The 21,521-nt window shown below is 28.1% G+C and overlaps 2 protein-coding genes across 3 annotated transcripts; one reads left to right on the top strand and one right to left on the bottom strand.

The window, feature by feature from the left end:
* The first annotated feature begins 9,009 nt into the window (after positions 1–9,009).
* LOC120086743 (zinc finger protein 1-like) lies at positions 9,010–9,855 on the top strand. Its single transcript, XM_039043530.1, has one exon. The coding sequence runs from the start codon at positions 9,128–9,130 to the stop codon at positions 9,761–9,763; it is 636 nt and encodes a 211-aa protein (XP_038899458.1). The 5' UTR covers positions 9,010–9,127; the 3' UTR covers positions 9,764–9,855.
* Positions 9,856–14,709: 4,854 nt separating this feature from the next.
* Positions 14,710–18,249, bottom strand: LOC120085179 (uncharacterized protein At2g39795, mitochondrial). Of its 2 annotated transcripts, XM_039041068.1 has the most exons (4): positions 17,872–18,249; positions 17,440–17,771; positions 16,318–16,526; positions 14,710–14,848 (listed from the first exon to the last, which is right to left on the bottom strand). In XM_039041068.1, exons 1-3 carry the CDS (start codon positions 18,106–18,108, stop codon positions 16,367–16,369), a joined length of 729 nt encoding a protein of 242 aa, XP_038896996.1. In that variant the 5' UTR covers positions 18,109–18,249; the 3' UTR covers positions 14,710–14,848; positions 16,318–16,366. The 2 variants fall into 2 exon arrangements, with proteins under 2 accessions (XP_038896996.1, XP_038896995.1); XM_039041067.1 differs by lacking the exon at positions 14,710–14,848 and having other exon boundaries at positions 16,282–16,526.
* Between the last annotated feature and the right edge of the window lie 3,272 nt (positions 18,250–21,521).

Below are 21,521 nucleotides of genomic sequence, written 5' to 3'. Positions count from 1 at the left end.
CAAATCATCATGAATTATGGTGGTAGTTGTAATTATACTTTCAAATTTTTAGTGGTAAAAATTGAGCCAACTTATACAAGTGTTAAAATTAGACTCGAATTTACAATAGTTGTAAAAATTGAACTCCAAATGATAAAAATTTAACTTTCAAACTTATGAAATCGCTTTACAATTTTTTTAGTTATGTAAATTCGATGGTCCAATTTTAACATTTGTATAAATTTGATGGCTTAATTTTTACAATTGAAAGTTTGAAGGTATAATTGTAACTATCACTATATTTCGTAATTTTTGTAATTTATTCTAATATTTATAATGATTACTTTCTCTTAAAATAAAAAATAAAAAAATTGACGATTCAGCATGTTGGGATTGTCATATGTCATAATTATCTATTATTTTTAAGCTAATAATGATTTTTGAATGAGAAAAAAAAACAACCAACCATATGCAAATCCAACCTCCAAAAAAAGAAAAAAAAAATCATATGCATAGCACTAAATAAGAAGTAATATATGAGTTATACACCTAATAAAATATATTTTTAAAATGATGAGTGCATTTAGTGAAGAATTTTATACTCGGTCTAGAACACAATCAGAATATGATAAAATACCAAATTTTCTATACAAAGTATATATTATCCAAAAAGCTCCTTTGACCAGCTGAAGTATGCATATAAAACAATAGTATCAATTACAAGGAAGCAAATTAAAATAATTTGTGGATTTGAAGAGAAATGGTTATATATATATATATATATATATATATAAATTTGGCTTTTTCGATAAGTGGATCACAATTTTAACCTAATCCCAAGGGGTAAATAGTAATTGAGAGAAGACGGAAATGTCGAAATACCAATTAAAAAAAATGTCGATGGAAATATTGATAAGATCTATATGGTCGGTGGATATTTTTAAAGAATTATATAAACAAAACAAATTCAAAAAAAATATTTAAATTGATAAATAACATGTTTGTTATTTATATTATATTTACATTAGTGACTTTTAATTACTTGTTTTCTTAAGTTTTATGAGTTCTTTTATAATATAATAAAAATATTGATTTTACTCCTCATGTCGATATCAAATTCATGTAAATATAGAAATATTAATGTCAATATCAATATGTCAATAAAAAGTTAATACAGTACAAAAAAAAAAGATAAATATATGGATTGAAAGATGCTAATAAAATGTTAATATAATTAGGCAATAGCTTTTTTTTTGTAAAAAAAAAAATGTTAACAAATGGCCTGATTGAGAATGTTTAAGAATGAGAATTTAAAAATTAAAAAAAAATTAAAGGATAATTTATGGTGCAATTTGGGGTAATATTTTTAGAAACAATGAAGTTTGAAATAATTTTAATTTCATGGAGAGAGAGAGGGAGAGGGAATATAGAGAATATTAAAGGGTGTGTGGGACTAGCTAATATTGTCTCCTATAAGGAGATATAGTATTAATTAAAACCTATAATTTAAAAAAAAAAAAAAAAAAAAAATTGTAAGTACTTTCCTCCCATCTTCTTTTCTTCTAAGCCAAACCCATATTGTCTTTTAAAAATCACTTAACAATTTAATTCCTTAACTTTCATTTATAACGATTTAATCTTCGTATTTTTAATTTTTTAAAGATTTGGTCCCTGAACTTCAGTGTGTAACAATTTAATCTTTGTACTTTTAAAATTATAACAATTTAATCCCTCAAATAAAAAATTTAATCAAAATTTGATGTCAATTTTTTGATGTAGACTTTATATTTTACAAAAATATTAAGTCTCTAATCAATTTAACAGTTTATTTATGCATGAAATTTCATTAAATTTTATCATTAATTTCTACATCAAGGATTAGATTGTTACAAATTTAAAATAGAGATACTAAATTGTTACATAATAAAGTTCAATGATTAAATTGTCACAATATTTAAAGTATATGACTAAATTATTATAAAACAAAGTTTGAGGACCAAATTATTACTTCTACGAAAGTTTAAGAACTAAAAGTGATTTTTAATTTTTTTATATATAAATTTTTATTTATTTATTTATATATATATATATATATAAATAAATAAATAAAATAAAATAAAAACTCGGATTTGGTGCCTTCCCACTTACATTATTTGGGCTACTTTTTTAAAAATACATGCATCTATGACACACACGTAGAGATCACTTTGAATCTCAATAGTTTTTTTTTTTTTTTTCTGTTTATTTTTTAATATATAAACAAATTAGTTCTTAGACATGTGTTAAATTAGGCTAGTTGTCTGTCTCTGACCAATAATATTATTAAAATTAGTTGATCTAATTAAATTATATGTATATCATTGTCATTGATGATTAACAAATTTGTTTCATTGAAGTTATGTTTAAGAAATTGACATGGATTAATTCAATATTCATTGAATTCAACCAAAAAAAAAAAAAAAAGTTTGTTTGAATTTAATTTTTTATTGAGTCATTTTCTGTTCAATAATAATTGAGATGAGAATCAATGTATATGTCCTCTCATCTCATTATTATAGATTTAAATCTTATTTTATTCCTTAAATTTCATGTTTGTTATTTTTTTGAGTGTAACAACCTGTATGGTGATGATCTGAGTTTCAATGCATTTTAATCAGTTAAATTATGTATGTGTTGTCTCATATATTTATCCATTTTAATTCATTATTTTGTAACATTGTTCTAATTTAATTTTTTAACTTTATAAATGAACATTTTTTTTGTTCTTTTTATGTTAATAGTTTTTTAAATTAATATCTAAGAAGCACAAATACAGATACAAATATGATATGATACGACAATATGCTAATTTCTATATATGCGCAATTAATTTTTATAATACTTATTTTAAGTTAAACTAAAGTAGATTTAAGAAAATAGTGAAAACTAAACAAGAAGAAAAAATATAGCGTCGAATGGTGGTTGAACGGCTAGAGCAGACAACGAGAAAGAAGTAGAAAATGGAGATTAAAGAATGAAGTTGAGGATGAAGGAGAGGAGGTGTGAATCATAATTTTAGGAAGTGAGAAAGTAGTGACGAATGAAGATCTATTTACTTTTTTCTATTCTATTGCTTTTTTTATATTATTTTTAATTTATTTTGTTTTGGATGGCTAGAGTTAAGTAGATTTTTAAATAAAATAGGTGACAAAAAAAAAAAAAAGACCCCAACATATCTCCTTCACATATCTGGAAAGGGATATGCGTATCTGATACTTTAAAAAAATATCATATATTTTAGATATGTATCTGGACGTATTTGCATGAGATACATATTTGATATCGATTCCTTATACAATTAGAAGTATTTGTGTTTTCTAGATTAATATTAAAGAAAAAAAAAATGAAGGCACATATGTTTTTTTATTGGAATAATAAATTGATGTCGCAAAGGTATTTAAAGCCACATAATAGGTTAGACATTGAATTTTTATAGGAATCAATTTCTTGTTAAATAAGTAGTAGAAAAGACAAATATTTTTACAATATACAATTTAGTTAGGGATGAAGTAATATATTTGAAACTAGAAAGTTGAAGGATTCAAATGAAATGTAATTTTGGGGCGAGATAAAAATAGAATTTCATAGGCCCAATGTTAAGCCCAAGCCCAAGCCCAAAGTTAATTATTGGCAAATGATCGTGACGGCTTGTAGGCCGATGGGCCGACCAAAGGATTATGGGCCCTCAATTGACAATACTACCCCTGGGTCGTCGTGAAACCAAATTCATATCTTAGTGCATAGGAAGTTTTTAAAAATAAATAATATTACACGACACAATTGTATTTCTTTAATTAAGTTTTATTTTAAGAACACAAGCTCCTTCATGTTTCCTATTTTCAACTTTTTTTTTTCAAAAAATTAACACAATTATTTCCTTTCATTTCATTATAAATAAAAATTACTAATTAATAAAATTTTTAAATAAAAAGATTACTACTTGATATTATTCCCGATTGTACTCATTTTCGTGCACTCCTATCAATTACATAATAAAAAATAGTTCAAAAATATTATTTTTCTTAATAATGATAAAAAAATTTGTCACGTGACAAACATTGATCAGATAACTGAGTGACTACATAAAGATAGATGCAGTCTGAGATGCACCTAAATATTATTTAAACGATAAATCATAAGATTTTGTAACTTGCATGAATGGATAGTTTACTCTTCATTGATTAGATTAGTATAAGATCAAGTAAAGATTAAAATAGTATGAATTAATATTTTTAATAAAGTAAGAGATTCAATTATTTTAATACATAATTTTATTTTATTTTTGGAAAAAGGACACAAATATTTGTGTAACCCATCTGTCTATCAATTCTAAAACTATAAGCCTTGTTCAGAAAAATGAAAGAAATTTGAATATTCATAGTGAAGAAGTCCAATATTAAATAAAATAAGATAAAATAAAAATAATGGAGTTTCTTTTTATAGAATTTGGATACTCAAATGTTTGAAAGACAGAGAAATCTCATAAAGAGATTTAGTTTCAATATAATAAATAAAGTAAATGATTCATGCAATCACATGATGTGTCCCTTTGGATAACACCATGAGAGTTCAATTTCAAAAGTTTCAACTTTTTCCTCTCCTCTATTTCTTTCTATTATTATTATTATCATTATTATTATCATTATCATTATTATTATTATATATCTAGATTTTCTCCAATATAGAATTCATAAAAATCAACTAAACTGACTTTTAAAATTTTAAATACCCTCATAAATGATAGACAGAAATATCCCACATTTTCTTTTAATCTTTATTAATTATTATCTCATTGACTATTCCATAGGTCAATTTTTTTTTCCCTTTTGAATTCAAACCACTTAATTCATAATCCTTACGTATTTTTATGTTAGTTGAATCATACTCATATTATTATTGATAGACCAAACTAAAATGATATTTTTATTCCGAATTTGAGATTGATATAAAAAGTACTGAGATTTATTTATTTTCAACTTCATTTTAGATCAACCCAACACATTATTTAAATCTAGAGAAATTCAAACCTCAACTTATCAAAAATATATATGTCATGTTACTTATTTGAACTATATTCGAGTCGTCGATAAACTTTTTTTTTTTGCTTTCGATAAGTTGACAATAAGCTTTCAACTTTTAAAATAAAAAGAAAACCCCTCATTTATAATTTTATGTGAGTTTGAAATATCTAATTAAAGATATTTTTAATATTATGTTGGTTTGATATAACTTATTAAAGATACTTTCACCATTTCATATTATTTAGATAGTTTTGGAATGACCTTCTAGTTTTTTTTTTTTTTTTTTTTTTTTTTTTTTTTTTTCCGCACTTATGAAATTTTTTTAAGAACTCACTTGAAAGGTAGTTTCAAATAGACCCTTGATTAAATTATAAAAAATAGGTTTAAATCCTATTTTAGTCTATGAATTTTGAATATTGTTCTATTTTAGTATATAAACTTTAAAAGAAATGTCCATTTTAGTCCCTAAACTTTTAAAAAGGTGTTTACTTTGATTTCTACTTAAGAAGCACGGATACGGATACAGGATACGATACAATATAATGATACACTAATTTCTAAAAAAACTATGATATGGATATATTGAAGATATGTTATTATATATATATATATATGACAATGCTCAATTAATTGTTATAGTATTTATTTTAAGTTAGATTAAAATAGATTCAAGAAGAGAGTAAAAACTTGAAAAAAAAATCCAATAATGTTGAGTGGTGGTTGAGCGACTAGAGTAGAAAAGAAGTAGATGATGAAGATTGAAGAATGAAGTTAAGGATGAAGGGAGGTGTGAATCATGATTTAAATAGTGAGAGAGAATAGAAGAATGGAGATTTAATTACGTTTCAGATTTTTTCTTTTAAAATTTTATGTTTTTATCATTTTTAACTTATTTTGTTTTTGATTGCTTGATTTAAGTAGACTTTATGTTTGGGAGTGATTTTAAAATGACTAAAATCATTTTTATCATTTTCAAAATCATCGTGAAACATGCTTAATCCTTCAAAACTAGTTTTGATGATATGAAAATTGCATTTAAAAGTGTAAACTTGAAAACTAAATTAATTTTGAGTAATTAAAGGTGTGTTTTCAAGTGATTTTAAAAATAAAAAAGTGATTTTGATGGTTTTAAAATCATTCAAAAACACGCACTTAAATAAAATGGGTTGTGCGTTGGGTTTTTTAAGTGGTTTGGCTTAAATTTGGAAAAGGAAAAAACAAAAAATCCAGCATATCCCCTTATTTGGAAGTAGATACACGTATTTGAAAATTAAACAAAAAAAAAAAAAACAAAAATCAGATACTTCAAATCACTTATCAGACACGTATCTATCCAGTATCTAGACGTATCTGTATCTGGTACGTATTTGATATCGATTCTCCGCACAATTAGAAGTGTCTGTGCTTCATAAATCCTATGTCTCTACTATTAAGATTCTGTTTGCTCTTAAACATAATAGTGAAATGACTTATATTTTTAGATGACTAGCCTATCAAATAAGTTAGTCATGCTAAAAAATCTAGGGTTTCAATTTTAAATTAGGTCATAAAGAGATTTTTTATAGGTGATCTTAAAAATCATTTTGTTGGCCTTCCATAATTTTGGCACGTTGATTGTTGATATTTTACTTCACCTTCATCTTGCTTAACCCATGTAATTTCATCCTTTAACATATTTCTTTTTTAAAATTTAAACATAATCTTAATAGTAGGACCAAAATAAATATTTTTAAAAAGTTTATGGACTAAAATATACATTATTGAAAATTTAGGAACCAAAATAGAACAAGATTCAAATTTCAGAGACTAAAATAAGATTTAAACTAAAAAATATATATATATTAACGGAGGAAAGAAGTTTAAAAAAAAATGGATGAGAGAAGATTCAAACTTCTAACTAAGACTTTTTTTTCATAATATAATCCAAATTCATTATTTTTTTTTTTAAAAAAACAATCCAACACATGTGAGAGGCAAGAACTTGAATTTTAAACCTTTTCTTAACAAAAAAAAAAATGTCATTGTAGTATCAAATATTGATAAGTGCTCAACATATTTAACATGTGAGAATATCCTTCTTCATCTATGTCGATGGCATGCCAACAATACTTGGTCGAAAAATCAATAAATACTACAATCGTAAGTTATATTTAAATCGACTCGATAATTCAGTATCGAAATGGATTCGTTATATTTATTTATTTATTTGAAATTTGAAATTTAAAAAATGGAGAAAGAATGGAAAGGTAGGAAGGTGACAATACACAAGTGAAAAAGGTTGGATGTTTCTAGGGCATGTAACAAAATAATAGACATTGACAAGAATGTCAAAAAGAAAAAAAAAAAAAAAAAAAAAGTCCAAACTTTGAGGGGTACCCACAAAGAAGAAGAGAGAGAGAGACAGTTAAGGAGAGGGTGGCCTTAATAATGATTTATATATATATATATATATAAAGCCATAGAGAATTGTAAGTACCATTGGGCATAGTTGTTTGACTAGCGTCCCATATTGTCCCCTCCATAATCAATTATCAATAACCCACCTGAAGAATTAGGTCGGTTTCTGACACTCTACACTCAATGCTCTCTCGATAAAATATCTCTATTCTTTCAAAAGTCGTAGTACTATTCTTGACGTTTTTTAAATATTTCGAAACTATTATTAGAATAAAATTCGCTAAACTTGAGTCTTGAAACATTGTACGGGTGGTTTAAATTTTCGTTATAAGTCATCACCGTATCATTTGATCATGTTCGGGTTTTTTCTTTTGAAAATACTATTTAAGTGTATGTTTGAAAGCCATTTTGAAATGGTTAAAATCGTTTTCGTCTTGTTCGAAATTACTTTGAACCATATTCATAATCATTCAATTTTTAATTTAATATTCAATTTTACTCTTTTAAATACATTTTGAACAATTAAAATTACGATTTGGAGTGATTTTAAAAATATCAAAAGGCGATTTTAACAGTTTTAAAATCATTTATAAGCAAGTCCTAAAGATAATTTTGAAACGTTATTCATGAAAAATGGAGAGTCATTATTGTAACTTTCGAAATAACATGAGTATGTTTTACAAAAACAAATGATAACTAAGATTCAGTTTGGTAACCATTTTTTTTTTAATTAAGTCTATAGGCACTACTTTTATCTTCACTTTCTTATTTTGTTATCTATTTTTTACTAATAGTTTAAAAAACCAAGTCAAATTTTGAATAGGTAATTACAATTGGTAGCATTTTTAGAAATAATAACCAAGTGTATAACAACATTTAAAAAAATTTCAAATATAGATAAGTCTATCAATGATATTGATAGACTCTTACCAATTACATGGTTTATCACTCTATTTAAATTTGGCCATATTTACAATGTTTTTTACATTATGTTATATCTGCTAATATTTTAGGTCTCATATCTATATTTGCAACTGTCCCATTTTGAAAACTAAAAAAAGTAGCTTCTAAAAAATTTTTTTTGCTTTTGAAATTTGATTAAAAATTCAATCATTGTAATAAAAACGTAAAAATTACAACAAATTAGACTTAATTTTAAAAAATGAAAAAACTAAAACTGAAATGGTTACAAAACATGGGTAAGCTCTTGATTTGAAGGAAGCTCTTTGTTTAGGTTAACGAGTTTTTAACTGAGTAATAGTTACTTAATTACCTACTTAATTTGAAGAGTTATAGTTAAAACAAATTTAAAAATTTCCTCTATTAGGTAACTTGATTACCTTTCTCTTAATCCCCCAAGTTTATGTAACTTGTCTAACCTTAAAATGTATTTTTTAAAAAATCAAAATTTAAAAACAACCTACGTCATATAAAATCCCAACAAACGAAAAAACGTGATGATTATGCTTTTATATCAAATTAAGAAGAAAAACAACAAATGATTTTTTTTTTTTTTTTTGGGTATGTACAGTACAGTTTTAGCCTTTTTATGTACAGTTTTTCAATGTCCTTCCAAGATCCAAACCATTATCCATTTATATTCAAAACGAATCAAATTCCATTTTCCCAACCAAAAAAAAAAAGGAAAAAAAAAATCTCAGCTCTTTTCTTCTAAGTATTTCTCTCCCTCAATGGAATCCCAAACCGACCGGAACCCATTTTCCGGCGACGGCGAGGAAGACGATGAGAAAGAAATTACCGGCGAATTTTCCGATGACCGGAGCAGCCTTTTGGAACTTCAACTCTCATCAAATTCTCCAGATTCAACAACAAAACCCAGAATTTTCTCATGTAATTATTGCCAAAGAAAATTCTTCAGCTCCCAAGCTTTAGGAGGCCATCAAAATGCCCATAAAAGAGAGAGGACTTTAGCCAAACGAGTTCAAAAATTCGACTGGGCGGCGGCGGCAGCGGCGTCGATTCCACTCCACGGCGGCGCGTTTGATCGAAGGTCGTCGTTGGGAATTCACGCGCACTCTCAGCAAATTCAGAAGCCAGCTGTAGGGTTGTTTTTTGGTGGGGCAGGGCCTGCTAGTTCTCAATTGTGGCCTAGGCCGTTGTTTATGGGTCAACAACCGGCGGTGGGGCGGTTGACTGCGGAGGTGGGTGGCCGGAATTTTGGAAGATTTGATGAGGTGGCAGGGTGGGCGGCGATTGGAAGCTCAAACGCCGGTAATGAGAGTAATAATAATGTTAATATTGTTCATTCTCAGACCAAACAGGATCAGGATCAGTCCAATTTTCTTGATTTGTCTCTTAAACTCTAACATTAAACCAAATTATTATCATTATTACTATTATTATTATTCACTTATCCTAATTATTAGGTCAATTAAATCGCTCCTTTTTTTTTTTATCTACATATATGAAGTTGTGTTTATTTAGTCATATATGTAAATTTATTTAGTCTCTATTTAGTGAGAGATTATATAACACTTAGAATGATAGATTTTGCAATTTCACAGGGATGGATTTAGGAGAAATTAAGCACATTTTCTCTCTTTTCTTTTTTCTTTTTTTTAATAATAGTTTACATTTTCCTCAGTTAAGAAAGTTGGATTTTTAACCAAAATTTAAAACAATTACAAGTTTTTACTTTTTTTTTTTTTTTAAAAAAAAAAAAAAAACTTGACGTAGTTTTATAAAACAATGTTAAATAGTAGTTAACAAAACTGAGAAATTTAAGGATAAAATGAATATTTACAAGTTTAATTTTAAGAAACAAAAAATTTTAAAAAAATCAAATACTTACCGAACATGTGTTTGACATAGGGCTTTTCTTAGTATAATAAATGTATGAGGTATGAGATTTGAACCTCCGACTTTGAAATAAAAAATATATATTAATTACCATTTAATTATGTTCAAAAGAATTGAAATTAGATAAATACAATCATAAAAATGTGAAAATCTAGTAGAAAATTTGTAGGATTTAAGGACAAATTAGACACAGCTTTGAAAATTAAGAAGGCGTATTGTAGAATTTAATTGAACCTAATAATAATAATTATTATTATTTGCTTTTTATTTTTCTTCATAAATTCTTAGATTTGATATATCTATCTTTGAAACAGCGTTGAAAAGCCATGCATTACTTGGAGCATTTATTATGTTATGTGTAGCATTTGCAACGGCTTTATTTATTATCGTTGTTTTTTTCCTCTTAGTAAAATTCAAAATTTCATGTCGCTGTAAAAATTCGTGTAAAAAGGAAAAGGACAAATTTTAAATTTTGCACAAATGTCACACTTTTGTTTGTAATATCATTTTCATTCTATATTTCAAAGTTCGTCCAATTTTAGTTTTTATACTTTTAATTGTCTAATTTTATTTTACTTCCTTTCAATGAATTCTTAAATTAGTCCGTCTATTTTTTTTTTTTTTTAATCCAAATTGGTTAAAGAATAATTTTATGTAAGAAACTACATTATGTGAATATGCTTGCAAAAGTTATTGTAAAAATGCTGGAAAATAGCAAAATATTTTTTTAATCAACAATCAACTAATAAGATGGATTAAATTTATGATTTATTGAAAGTGCGGAGACTCAAATTGAACAATGGGAAGTATAGAACTAAAAGTGAACTCATTTTAAAATATACCAATTTACTTTATTTATTTATTTATTATTATTATCATTTTGAGTTCATCGTTTCCTTTTGCATTAAAGGGTCCTAGTTTATATCACTTCGTTTAGGTCAAATAATTTATAATGAATAAATGTATGAAATCCAATATTGTAAATAAATTATTACAAGTCGTGAATTTGAAATTATGTTGAGAGTTGGTATTACTTTTATAATCATTAAATATGCCGAAAAGAAGTTGAAAAAAAATTAGTTTGATTTGATATATAAATATAATTAGAGATGAAAATATTTCTTTTTTCTTTTTTTGGATTAATTACATATTGTCAACTGGACGGCAATTAATCAATTAGATTAATTGATTGATAGATTTGATTATCATTAATCAACATGGACAGGACAGAAATGGCCTACACTAATGAAAATGTTTAGAATTTAATTACTTTAATTAAGGTTGTAGACTGGCGAGATAATGAGAAGGCTAGCACGCCACTTTTGGTTTTGTATTTTTAAGAAAATAAATATTTTTTTGTCCCTAAATTTTATATCTAATTTCTATTTGATCTATAGATTTTAAAATGTTATACATTTAGTTATTATGTTCTGAATATGATTTCAATTTAGTCTCTAAATTTTAAAATACTACAATTTTACCTTTGACATTTGAGTTTTGCTTTAATTTGTTATCTATATTTCACGATTTATACTTTTAACCTCGATTTTTTACTAGATACTCATTTTTCATTTTTAGAGTTAATTTAGGTTAATAAATTTAAAATCATTAGATGAATTATAATGAATTAAATTTCACTATTTTTATCACTTTTAAAATCACTTAAAATTTAATTAATTAATAGAAATTAACATCAATAATTGAAAGTGAGTATTTAATGAAAAACCGAGGTTAAAAATGTAAAATCTTGAAACTTAAGGATCAAATTGAAATAAAACTCAACTTAAGGGTAAAATTGTAACATTTTGAAATTTATGGACTAAATTGAAACAAAATCCAGAACTTAGGGACTAAATATATAACATTTTAAAACATAGAGACCGAATAGAAACTAGAGACAAACCCCAGGTACCAAAAAGATATTATTCTCTTGTTTTTATTAAACAAAAGATCTAAGTTTGTTTTTGGCTTTTTGTTTTAAAAATTTATTCCAGTTTCTAACTTTCTTTAAAAAACACAAATGTAACCTTTTTTTTTTTTTTTTTTTTTTTTAAAAAAAAAACAATAGTGTTTATAAGCTTTATTTTTAAAATTTGTCTTTATAAATTTTTATAAACATTTTAAAAAGTAGATAATAAAAAATAAGAAAAATATAAAGTTTAAAGATTGATTTTAAAACATAGAAAACAAAAAAAGTAATTATCAAATGGAACTTCAGTATTGATTTTGAAAATGCTACTAAAAGAAAAATTAATCCTTTTTAACTTCTAGACAAGCATCTAATAAAACACCTCAACTTTAAAATATATTTCATGAATTCTTAAACCATCTGTTTTAACTCTAATATATAACTCTAAATTTTATATATCAAATAAATTCTAACTTTAATTTTTTTTAACCTATTTAAAATTTTCTAAAATTTCAGTAATCCAGTCAACACGAAGCTAAAAAGTTAAAATTCTAAAATTTAAATTTAAAAATATAAAAATGTCATAGTCTAAATTGAGAGTTGAAAAAAAAAAAAAAAAAACTCAATTAAACACTTTTAAATAAAATTCGAAGGTCTATTAATAAAATTTAAAAAGATATTAAACACAGATAGAACTAACATGGTTATTAACTTAATATCCATTTAAAAAGATTTGGGTTAATGGCATAAGGGATGGAATAATGGAAATAATTGGAAAATAAAAGGGTACAATGGTCATATTGGAGTGGCAATAGCGTGTAATGTGTCACTTTCATGTGGAGATACAAAATCCAAGGAGGATCTGCTTTTCTTTTTTTATAATAAACTCACACTTTGGATTATGCTCTTATGTATCAACAATAACCATATAATATGTTTGGAATTTTATTGGATCATATTTATTGTTGTTCATAAAGTAATAATAATTTTCAATTCCGATTTGAGTACAAGTTCTATTTTATGATATTAAATTCGAATCAGAGGAAATTGAACATGAAAGTTCTTTTTCAATTTCCCCATTTATTATTTGTTGAGAATTATTAAATAACTTAATTAAATCAGATTTAGAAACTAACTTTGGATATAAATATGATTAGACTGTATAAAGTAACATTTTCAATATTATTATGGTTGCATAACAGTTAAAAATACAAAGAGCCACCACTGCAACTTGAGGTAGAGGTAGAATCAAAATGGGATGTGCATCTATTCAATGGGTAAATTTCAATAATATAAATTTATATAAGAAAAAAAAGCTTAATATAGATAATCGAGTTTGATAATATCTATCTTATAGTCTTGATTAATTTCCTAGAGTGATTCTTATAGTCCACGAGTAGTTTGAGCATTCTCCGAAAGCTTGATTTCAATGATTTCGTAAATATAAGTTCATGAATAATCAAATTGAAAGTTAAAATATATGATTATAACCTCTAAAGTTCGTTAATGAAGTTGCTAATTATAATCCGTGTTGATATCAAAACTCACTAAAATTTTATTATAACGGTACAAAGAGGACGTGAAATATCTTATTGTGCTTGCCTTCGCGTAGAAACTTACATCCCCTAACCTATTGATTAATAATTCAGTTAAGACATGCTCTCAAAAAAAAAATGCATTCCATTCTCTTATCCTTTAAAAAAGACAAAAGGACAATTATCAATCTATACTCCTGAATTTTGGATGTTATATCAATTTAAATCTTAAACTAATAATTATATTAATTTAAATCATAAACTTCGGAGATTATATAAATTTAAATGTCAAACTCATTATTGTATCATTTTAAACTCTAAACTTTTATAAGCGCATCAATTTAAACCATGAACTTTCTTAATTATATCAACTTAATCCCTCAATTATATTTTATTTGAATACACTTATGAATGTTCAAGATTTAAATTGATATATTTATTAAAGTTCAAGGTTTAAATTGATATACTTATGATAGTTTAAGGTTTAAATTGATATAATTATTAGTTTAGAGTTTAAATTGATACAATCCTAAAGTTTCAAGGTTTACACTAATAGAATTGTTAATTTAGGATTTAAATTGATACAATCCCCAAAGTTTATGAATATAAATTGATATTTACCCAAAACAAAAACAAAAACAAAGAAGAGCATAATCTCAAAATTTATGTTTTAAAAACTTCACAACTTTTCATCTTATCTATCATATAAATTAGAATTATTTTAAAACATATGTGAACTTAAGATGAGTTTTGATTATGCCATTTATTACTAATTTAAACTATATGTATGTATATATGTTGTGGAGTCATGAAATGTCTCATGAGATTAGTCGAGATGAACGTAAGCTGACTTGGACACTCAAAAATATCAATGTTAAGCTTATTTACTTTATGACTCTGCATAAATTAACAGTTAACACTGCAAAGTTACTCTAAAATAATAATAAAAAATAAATCAATAGTTAAATAAATAAAAATTTTAAAAGTCAACACATTTTACAAGCGCACACAGATCCAGACCATATTATAACTTGAAAACTCATTAACATTAATCCAAACAAAAAAGTCAACACCAGACAATCCTGAATCATTAAGCCAACTATGTGAAAACAACACATCTTAAAAAAGAAAAGCCTCCTTTCTAATCTCTGCAATTTGACAGCAGGAAGAAACTCAGGATTTATAATTAAAAAAGGAAGGGGAAAAAAACAAAAACAGCATTAATGTGTATTTTACATTCAAGTTAGAGGAAGTAAGATTAAACATGAGAGAGAAATCATAAAAGCAAGAAAAGAGACATTGGCATGGTTACTCAATTATGATGCCACATGGAAGGAACCAACAGAAGCCAAAGCTAGAAATGTGAACAAAATCAAAATCATGATTGAACTTAGTTTTCACTTAATTATAGACATTTATTTACCTTTTGAAAAGCATGCCGAAGCAGAGAAAATAACACCCCTTGGCATATGTAAAAGGACATGGGAAGAGGAAGCTCGTGTGGATCAAAAGCAAAGTGAAAACAGGAGGTCAGTTTTTGTCTCTAATTGTGATTTAAGATCTGATTTCTACGTGCTTCACCTTTTCTTCTAAAAGGTCTGTCTTTTTAACCCCACATTATTATGAGTAGCACTACCAAGAAAAATTTGGCCAAAACAGAATAGCTTCCATTCCCACATCAAACAAAACTGACAAGACATTCTTTTAAGGTCCGTTTGATAATCATTTAGTTTTAAAAGAAACTATGGAGGTGTTTGGGATGCTAGTTGATTCCTGAAGTCTAGAAACAATATGTTGGAATAAGGAAGTTTGTGTTTGGGGTGCAAAATTGTTTAGCCGAAATTAGGAAATCTGTGTTTGGGGTGCAAAGTTGTTTAGTTGGAGTTAGAGGGAGGAAGAGAGAATAAGGAGAAGATAGAGTTCTTCGAGAAATGTGCAAACTACAATGACATTCGATAGTGAACATTATTGAAGTTGATGGAGTTGAGTTTTTTAACGCTGACTTATGAGATCAATGGACCAAATACCTCCTATCTTTTAGTTTGCAAAACATGGTGGGAATTTTGAAATCATTTATGTTTAGGAGTTTAAATTTCAAAAACCATGAACAAAAAATCAAGGGATTATCAATCGGGGTAAAAAAAAATCATGATCCCAAATCCATAACACTGATTTGTGTTTCCAGAAGATAATAATTGCAATAAAGCAATAGCAGTCAGAAAACATTGATAACAAACATCACATGCAGACAATCAAATAGTTTCCACCATATAACCAGTAGTAATCTGGGGAAACAACAGTGACAGTCATTTCTTTCAATGATTTTACTAGGGCCAATTTTCAAGGCTCTTTTGTAAGTTGTAACTAAGTTTTTCCCCTTTTTGGGGTGTTCTCGACCAACTGATAGAGAGCATTTGTAATTAGCATAGGCACTAAGTTCTACCTGTTTGTAATCAATAATTTTCCTTTACCTTTTTGTATCTCTTCTTTTCATTAACACAATCTCATTCACCTCAAAATCGGAAACAGCTGGGCATATGTTAAAATTAATCATGATTGATGAACTATGGTTAGCATCTGATTATAAAAAAAGGAAGAGAAACATAATCTTGAATACCTTAAAAATGGTAACAACTGTGTTTGATGGTGTCAAAGAAGCATATGATTTATCTTTCCACAAAAGACTTGACAGTTCCCAACCATCGAATAAGTTCACATCTATCTTTGTTCATCATATATTCATGCAAAAATACAGCGAGCTCCTTATCTATCCTCCTTTCTGCTAAGAACTTCCGAAATTTTGTCTGCATTTCACCACTCAATTTCCTGAAGTTAAACAAAAACCAATACGGCCATTAGCAGACAACAGGAGCTAGAGAACAAAGACGCTTAATCCTCAACTTCCTTTAACTAAGGGGCCTGATAGTGTTTCAAACCTCAAGGCAAGAGAGTGATAGGAATGGTATTAGGGCATTATTAGAGTATTAAGTATGTATTAGTAATTAACTAGGGAATTTGTTGTCCTCGTGGGTTATAAATAGAGGGGAAGGGGAATGAGTAAGATAGACAATATTTTGGTAAGTGAATTAGGACTTGAAACTGATCTCAAAATTGGGAGAGTCCAAGTATCTCAAAGACTTAGTTCATCTTATAGTTCGATTACCGTTCATATCTCAAAATATTTTGGGTTTTGTCAGAGAGGGGACAAAAAGGCAAAGCGCGCAATAAATAAAGATACATCTAAATGCTAAAATCCTAAAGATTAATACTAAATAGTAAAAACGAAGGCACAGTAGGGCAAAGGCCTTCTTGATGACACTTACCCAGACTTCACCAAAGGCGAGACAACCCAAAGTCGCCTCAATATCATTGGTTTGGAATGACTTTCTAAATACATGGAAAAAATGTTTCTAAGCACTTAAAAATTCATTTCAAACAAGCCCTAAATTGTGCATCACATCATAGCAAAGTGATAATGGAGAAATCATTTGAGGGACTACGACAATGTGGCTGAAAATTCAATACCGAAATATCGAATAGTTATTAGGAGCAGATAGATTTTGAACGTCGCACTTGAATCGGTCACAAATTAGACTTGCAACATATGATGGCAGCAACACTAAGCATCCAAATCCAAACCAAAATGATCAAGTAATCTATAATTAATCAACGAAAATGGCCAAAGCAGCTAGAAATTCACAGAAAGAACGAGAAGCTTAGAATTTGATATAAGCCATACCTAAAATCAGGACCCATATAGGGTCTTGCAAGCATTCTATCGCGTTTAAGTACATATAATTTCTGAACCTCCAAAGAATCAGGCCATGCCGAGCAAACGAACTCCAAATCTTCAGAACCATCCCCCTTCGAAATATCAACAAGCACGCTAATATGAAGACGGAGGTCTTCTTCACCATCGCTATCGTCTCCAAGTTTGGGAACAGATTCACAGCCATCAAACATCGTTGCTTCAACTTTAATATCTTCAGTGTCCCCAAATTTCCCTTTCAGTGTAATCCACTGCATTCCCGGTTGGTCTTCAACCGTAAACGAATTGAACATCGTTGCAGGCTGTAAAATTATGCAAATTAAAGGAAATTAGGGGAAAGAAATTGCAAAATGTAGGGCGAGGAAATGAATCGAAAGAAGGAATGAAAAAAAGTCGGCGAACCTGATGAGGAGGAGCGTAATCGGACTGGTACTCGATCTCGTTACGAATTACTCTGAGAGTGATGGCGTCGAAGGGAGATTTGGGATTGGCGGCGGAAACAAATGGCCTGGTGAAGAGCGATGTTGAGATGATGGTGCTTTGTGAAGGCGAACAATGGCGTTTCCATAATCGACGTGTAAGAATTTTACCGTAAGATGATCGAATCTGCCGGTGAGCTGATCGGAAAACGGCCGACATGAATAAAGATTCCGGCGGTTAAAGTTTACAGTTTCTGAGTTTCGGTCGGCACTGGAACGAAGCGACGGAAGAGGGTTCAGTCTCTCGGTAGCCCCTGTACGACGTCGTTTTAGGATAGTTGGAGAATAGGCCGCGTCTTAAATAAATTTAAAAAAAAAAAAAAGAAAAGGAAAAGAATCTACAAACAAATGGTTTATTTTGGAAAAAATGAAAAAGAAATATTGTGAACTTGAGCGATCGGATATTAATAAAATATAATATTAAAACAAATATAATATAAAATATAATATATGAAAATTTCTCAAGATTCTCCATTTTCTCCAAAATTTATGGATTTTACCCAATGTATTGTGTTTTTAAAATCCAGAAATGGTTACTTATTTGTAGGGATTTTGGCAAGTAGGATGTGACACATTTGGACACTAAGTATAGGTTGTTGTATGACATATGGTCAACACGGGTAATGAAAGGAGGACACTTGGCTTTGACGCTAAGCTTTGACATCTATCTAACACATATTATAATATTTATAATATCCCCTTATATATCCTATTATATATATGAAATATGTCTCATTAAAATCTTATTAGGAAAAACTCAATGAGAAAAAACTCTAATGAAGGAAAAATAATACATTTTTCATATAATATATACTCCTAAAAAATACAATATATTTATTCCCCCTTACAAAAACATTACCTAAGATTTCTGAGTCGCCGCATTCCAATGTTGTGCACCAATGTTTCAAAGGTTATGGGTTGTAGTGATTTTGTAAATAAGTCTGCCAGGTTATCATTCGAACAAATTTGTTGTACAGTGATGTCACCATTTTCTTCAGATCACGAGTGTAGAAAAAATTTGGTGAAATATATTTTGTTCTATCTCCTTTATCATCTTTTGACTTGGGATATGCATGTTGTGTTGCCTTCGTATCATATTGTTGAAAGATTTTTATTAGAAGACAAGTCACATGTTTCACGAATGTGTTGAATCATTGATCTTAGCCATACACATTTTCGACTAACCTCGTGAATTGCAAGAATTTCAGCATGATTTTAGGAAATGGTCGTTATAGTCTGTTTCATCGACCGCCACAATACAACAGATCCTCCAAATGTGAATAGATAACATGTTTAAGATCTAGCTTTGTGTGGATAAAATAAATATCAAGAATCTGCATAACTAACTAGATTAAAATTTGATTTAAATAAACTCATATCGATCATTCCTCAGAGATAATGGAGTATATGCTTAATTCCATTCCAATGTTTTTTTATTGGAGAAGAACAATATTTAGCTAATAAATTAACTGAAAATGTAATATCTGGTTTTGTATTATTAACAAGATATATAAGTGCGCCAATTTCACTAAGATATTGTTTTCCGGGACTAAAAAATTTTTCATTATCATATCAAGGTCGAAATATATCTTTCTTCACATCTAGTGAACGAACTTCCATTGTAATGTTAAATGAATGTGTTTTGTCCATATAAAATCTTTTAAAAAAATTTCTTGTATAGGTTGACTAATGAACAAATATCATATCAACTAAATACTCAATTTACAAACCAAGGTAAAAATTTTGTTTTTCCAAGATCTTTCATCTCATATTCTTTCTTAAGATATTCTATTGTCTTTGAAAGCTCTTCAGAAGTTCCAATTATATTTAAATCATCAACATATACGATTATAAAAGCACATTTTGACTGTGATTTCTTTATAAAAACACACGGACATATTGGATTATTTTGATATGCTTCTTTCAACAAATATCCACTCAGGTTCAATGGAAAATAACTTGTATGTACTAAGGCCGTTAGTCATAAAAGCTTTGCTTAATACTGAAATGTTCAAAACAGCAACAATGGCAAAAAGATCAAAGGTTTTCCTAAGAAAAATGCCCATCTTTGGCGTCTAAGGTTAGGTCACATCAACCTCATTAGGATTGAGAAGTTGGTGAAATGTGGACTTCTAAATGGTTTAGATGAAAACTCTTTGCTGGTATGTGAATCATGCCTCAAAGGCAAAATGACCAAACGAAATTTTATTGAAAAAGGTTATAGAGCCAAGAAAACCTTGGAGCTTATATATTCAGACCTTTGTAGTCTAATGAATGTTAGAGCTCGAGGTGGGTATGAATATTTCATCTCTTTCATAGATAATTATTCAAGATATGGGTATCTATACCTAATGAAACATAAGTATGACGCTCTTGAAAAGTTCAAGGAGTATAAGGTTGAAGTTGAAAACTTATCAGGTAAGAAGATAAAAACACTACGATCTGATCGTGATGGATAGTATATGTGAAGGAACTCTTATACAAAAGTACTTCTGAGCGGAAACGGATCGTTCTAAATACATTATGACAAAATTACCACATTTACATTCAAACAAAATAGATTTGCAATATACTACAAATTACCAGTATGCTTTCAAACTAAAAAAACACGAGAACGAGAAAACATATCAGTTGAAGAAACTTTCTTCACCAAAATCTCGTTCTCTCCAAACGAACTGCTGCTCACGTTCTCCATGGAATGTCCAAGCAATCGTTCACCAAAACTCTGGTCGTCTACTCACGAACAACCTACACACGAATAGAAGAAATGGGGATGACACCACCACTTAGAACCCTCGGTATTCTCGGTGTGAGAATCCAAAGAGTAGGCTCTATTGGAATTTGATAGAGGAAAAGAGGATATGAAGATCATATACAACGACCAAGCAAGTGGGAGAAGGGCAAGGTCTATCATATAGATAATGCTTTATCGTTTAAAAGAATGTACACGATCGTGTAGTAAATAGGTTGCGATCGTATAGTAAACGCTCAGGCGCTAGACGATCGTTTAGAAAAACTTAAGCGATCGTTTAGAAAGAGGCGCACATGTATACAATCGTGTAGCAACGATGAGCTATCATGTAGTCTCTTGATTTGCTATGTGATAAGCTACACTTTACGTGAGCGAATTATGTGATCTTTTGCAAAATGAAAACGATTTTAATTTTATTCTCCAGTTACAAACACTGAATAAAACTTCCCACTATCACACGGTTACGGAGAAAACGGCAGGCACAATTATCCGGATAATTGTCCAATTAAAAATAATAAATATAATCATATTATATTCATTAACCTATAGTTTAATATCACATATAAACCATAGTGTTTTCTCCTCCACTAGATATAAATCATATTTATACCCATTTTCTTTCAAATAATGTATCTCATACATAGAGTCAAACATATCATATATAATTAACCAGTTCAATCATATCATGTATAATTGAACTCCCTCTTGACAATTTTAACATTTCAAACTGAACCAAAAACTGATTCCCAACTTGAATCCATTGAGCTACCAAAGGGACTTTATGGATTTATGGCTTGAAGCTCCAACGGTATGTGAATAGC

This window comes from Benincasa hispida, chromosome 9, assembly GCF_009727055.1.
Source record: "Benincasa hispida cultivar B227 chromosome 9, ASM972705v1, whole genome shotgun sequence".
In the NCBI taxonomy this organism is placed as follows: domain Eukaryota; kingdom Viridiplantae; phylum Streptophyta; class Magnoliopsida; order Cucurbitales; family Cucurbitaceae; genus Benincasa; species Benincasa hispida.
The sequence above is the reverse complement of the archived record's forward strand: the minus strand, read 5'-3'. Positions and strand labels throughout refer to the sequence as shown.

Coding starts and splice junctions, on each gene's coding strand:
- LOC120085179 (XM_039041068.1), bottom strand. CDS start 18,108: ATGTCGGCCGTTTTCCGATCAGCTCACCGGCAGATTCGATCATCTTAC. Junction 17,772..17,871: donor ATTACGCTCCTCCTCATCAG/GTTCGCCGACTT, acceptor ATAATTTTACAG/CCTGCAACGATGTTCAATTC. Junction 16,527..17,439: donor TATATGGGTCCTGATTTTAG/GTATGGCTTATA, acceptor GTTTAACTTCAG/GAAATTGAGTGGTGAAATGC.
- LOC120086743 (XM_039043530.1), top strand. CDS start 9,128: ATGGAATCCCAAACCGACCGGAACCCATTTTCCGGCGACGGCGAGGAA.